We start from the raw sequence: 2,953 nt of genomic DNA on the forward strand, positions 1-2,953 counted from the left end.
CCACGTCCACCCCCGCCCCCGCCTCCGTCCTGCCCCGGTGATGCCCCTGAACCTAAACCGTGGGGCTCCCGTGTCCTTCTCCTCCCTGACCCCAGGTCTGTGTCCCCAGCCAAGACCCCCTCTCCTGACCGCGCCTGAAATGAACTCCCCCTTCCTTGGCCTCCCTTCTCGGGATGGGGGCTCAGGCCATAAATCCGGGGCCCACTTGCTCACACCTCGTCATGCACCAGACTCTGCTGCCCCCTCTCCCTGGACAAGGCCACCCCCACAGCACCTTCCACTCTGGCTCCCAACTCAGGCTCCACCCGAGGCCCAGGCAGGTGTGACCCTCCCCCTTCCTCCACACCCCCCGCCCCTTTGCCAGGACTTCTGAGCTCAGCCCACAAAGGCCTTCGGGTCTGGCCCTGCCATGGGCTGTGCCCGGACCACTGTGCCCATTCACAGCCCCAGTGGCCTCCTTCCCCTGGGCCACCCTCCCAACGCCCATGCCACCTCCTCTCCTGGCTGCCTGCTCCCTGGCCTCACCGTCCACTCTGCTGCCGCCGTGGTCCTAGGAGACTTGCCCTGAGGCCCATCTTGACCTGGAGGCCCCGCCCTAGGCCCCCTCCCCAGCACAACCCTAGTGAATTTGAGCCCATAATCTCCGTGGGGGTGCAGGGGGGGGCAGAGTGTGTCTCCTTCAGTGTCATATGGGGGAGTCGAGGGGACATGGGAGGGGCTGGGGTGATGGGCTGGGTGTGAGGGGGGGGTTTGGGGTATGCTCAGGCTGGGGGAGTGTGGGTGCGGACTGGGGGCTATGAGGTGCCGTGTGCCGTGGTGTGTGTCTGCCCCAGGGATGTGGGTGGGGGTCTGGGGGTGTGGCTGTGTAGGAGAGGGACCTGAGTTTATGGGGAAGCCAGGCTGAGGGTGGGCGGTGCCTCTGTTTCCCCCTGAGCTCCAGCTGGGCCGGGCCGGGCTGAGAGGTGAAGGGGGCCAGGACGGGGTGGGGGTGGGGGGGCCCCGGCCCTGAGGGCCCACTGGCCCTGCTCCTCCCCAGCTAGAGGCCCTGAACCAGTCCATCAACATCGAGCAGTCGCAGTCGGACCGAAGCAAGCGGCCCTTCAACCCTGTCACGTGAGTGTGTGACCTTGGGGGTGGCCTCTGGGAGGGCTGACCCCGAAGCTGGTTTGGGAGCTGAGGGGGGCTAGGCGGGCACCCATGATGTCCACCCCCCACACCTGGGTGCCCCCTGCCTGCCCCCTGAGTGTCCTGCCCTTCTCCGCAGGGTCAGCCTGCCCCCTGAGCAGGTCACGAAGGTGACTGTGGGGCGCCTGCACTTCAGCGAGACCACGGCCAACAACATGCGCAAGAAGGGCAAGCCCAACCCTGACCAGAGGTGAGCGGCCGGACCCCCGCCCCCCCATTGCTGGAGGCGGCCAGGAAGATGCCGCCCCGGGTGGCATGCCAGGCACAGAGCCCCACACACCCACCCATCCTACAGACAAGGAACCTGAAACTCAGCCCTTAACTGACTAAGGATGGGAGCGGGAAGCCTGGCTCCTGGGCTGGGAACCAACCCTCTGGTCCTGGGGAAATGCCGCCCCCTAGTGGAGACTCGGGTTCCTCCTCTAGGATGGGATGCTCATGCCACTTCCTGGGGTGCCGGGAGCCTGTTGGGGGGACGACTGAGCGGGCAGTGCTGTGCACTGTGCATCTGACCTGGGGGGGGAGGGGGGCAGGGCCGTGGGGCCGCTGAGACCGCGGTGGGGCCGCTGAGACCGCGGTGTGCGCAGGTACTTCATGCTGGTGGTGGCCCTCCAGGCCCACGCACAGAATCAGAACTACACGCTGGCCGCCCAGATCTCAGAGCGCATCATCGTGCGGGTGAGGGCACCTCCCCCGGGGGCTTGAGGGTCGTCCCCCCCCCCAGAGCTGGGAGCAAAGCACCCGGGAGGAATCCCGGGGCAGTGGGGAGTCAGGGTCCCGCTGGGCCCGGGTGGTGTGGCCTCGGGCAAGGCTCCACCCTCTCTGGGCCTGGCGTCTCCTAAAGGGAGGAAGTGGACAGGCCTGGGGGCTTCCCCAAGTCCCACAAGTAACTGAAAACTGCCGCAGCCGGAGGGACAGCTTAGGTTAGGCACAGCGGGGTGAGGAGCCCTGGCCGGAGCTGGAGGGGCGGCGGGGGGGGGGGGGGGCCCCTTTCCCAGGCTTCCCAGGTCTCCCACCCCCCGGCACTGATCGATCCAACCCCAACGCGCCTAGGCCTCCAACCCAGGCCAGTTTGAGAGCGACAGTGACGTGCTGTGGCAGCGGGCACAGGTGCCCGACACCGTCTTCCACCACGGCCGCGTGGGCATCAACACGGACCGTCCCGATGAGGCGCTGGTCGTGCACGGCAACGTCAAGGTCATGGGCTCACTCATGCACCCGTCGGACCTTCGGGCCAAGGAGCACGTGCAGGAGGTGGGGCTGCGGCTGGGGGTGGGGACAGCTGAGCTCCCAGGGGCGAGGGGAGGAGGGGGAGGCTGAGCCTGGATCTCAGGACCCAGGGATCCCGGAAGCAGGGTCTCCCCTCCACCCTGCAGCCTCTTGGTCTCGGGGCGCTCCCGATGGCCAGGAGGGAGGGGTTCCGGCTCAGGCCTGGCTCCCGCAGGTGGACACCACGGAGCAGCTGAAGAGGATCTCGCGCATGCGCCTGGTGCACTACAGATACAAGCCCGAGTTCGCCGCCACCGCGGGCATCGAGGCCTCGGCGCCAGAGACGGGTAAGGCCCTGAGGCTGGAGTCGGGGGACCCGGGAACCCTGCCCCGTCCCCTGGTACTGCTGCGCGGGTCTTCTAGAAACCTCTGTCCGGGAACCCCTCCAGGAACCCTCCCCTGGACCCCTGGAACTCCCCCTCAGCCCCGGGGCCTCAGGCCTGGACACTGGAAGTCGGGGAATCGTGCCCGGGGATCCTCACCCCCTCTGCCCCGGATG

The 2,953-nt window shown here is 67.9% G+C and overlaps 1 protein-coding gene across 1 annotated transcript in view; it reads left to right on the forward strand.

The window, feature by feature from the left end:
* The window catches only part of MYRF (myelin regulatory factor), a 24,790-nt gene that overhangs the window by 12,297 nt on the left and 9,540 nt on the right, over positions 1–2,953 (forward strand). Inside the window, 5 exon segments of the mRNA XM_014544544.1 lie at positions 1,037–1,113; positions 1,265–1,375; positions 1,773–1,863; positions 2,239–2,439; positions 2,630–2,741. Coding sequence (XP_014400030.1) covers positions 1,037–1,113; positions 1,265–1,375; positions 1,773–1,863; positions 2,239–2,439; positions 2,630–2,741 — 592 coding nt within the window.

Source organism: Myotis brandtii, unplaced genomic scaffold (genome assembly GCF_000412655.1).
Source record: "Myotis brandtii unplaced genomic scaffold, ASM41265v1 scaffold369, whole genome shotgun sequence".
Taxonomy (NCBI): Eukaryota; Metazoa; Chordata; class Mammalia; order Chiroptera; family Vespertilionidae; genus Myotis; species Myotis brandtii.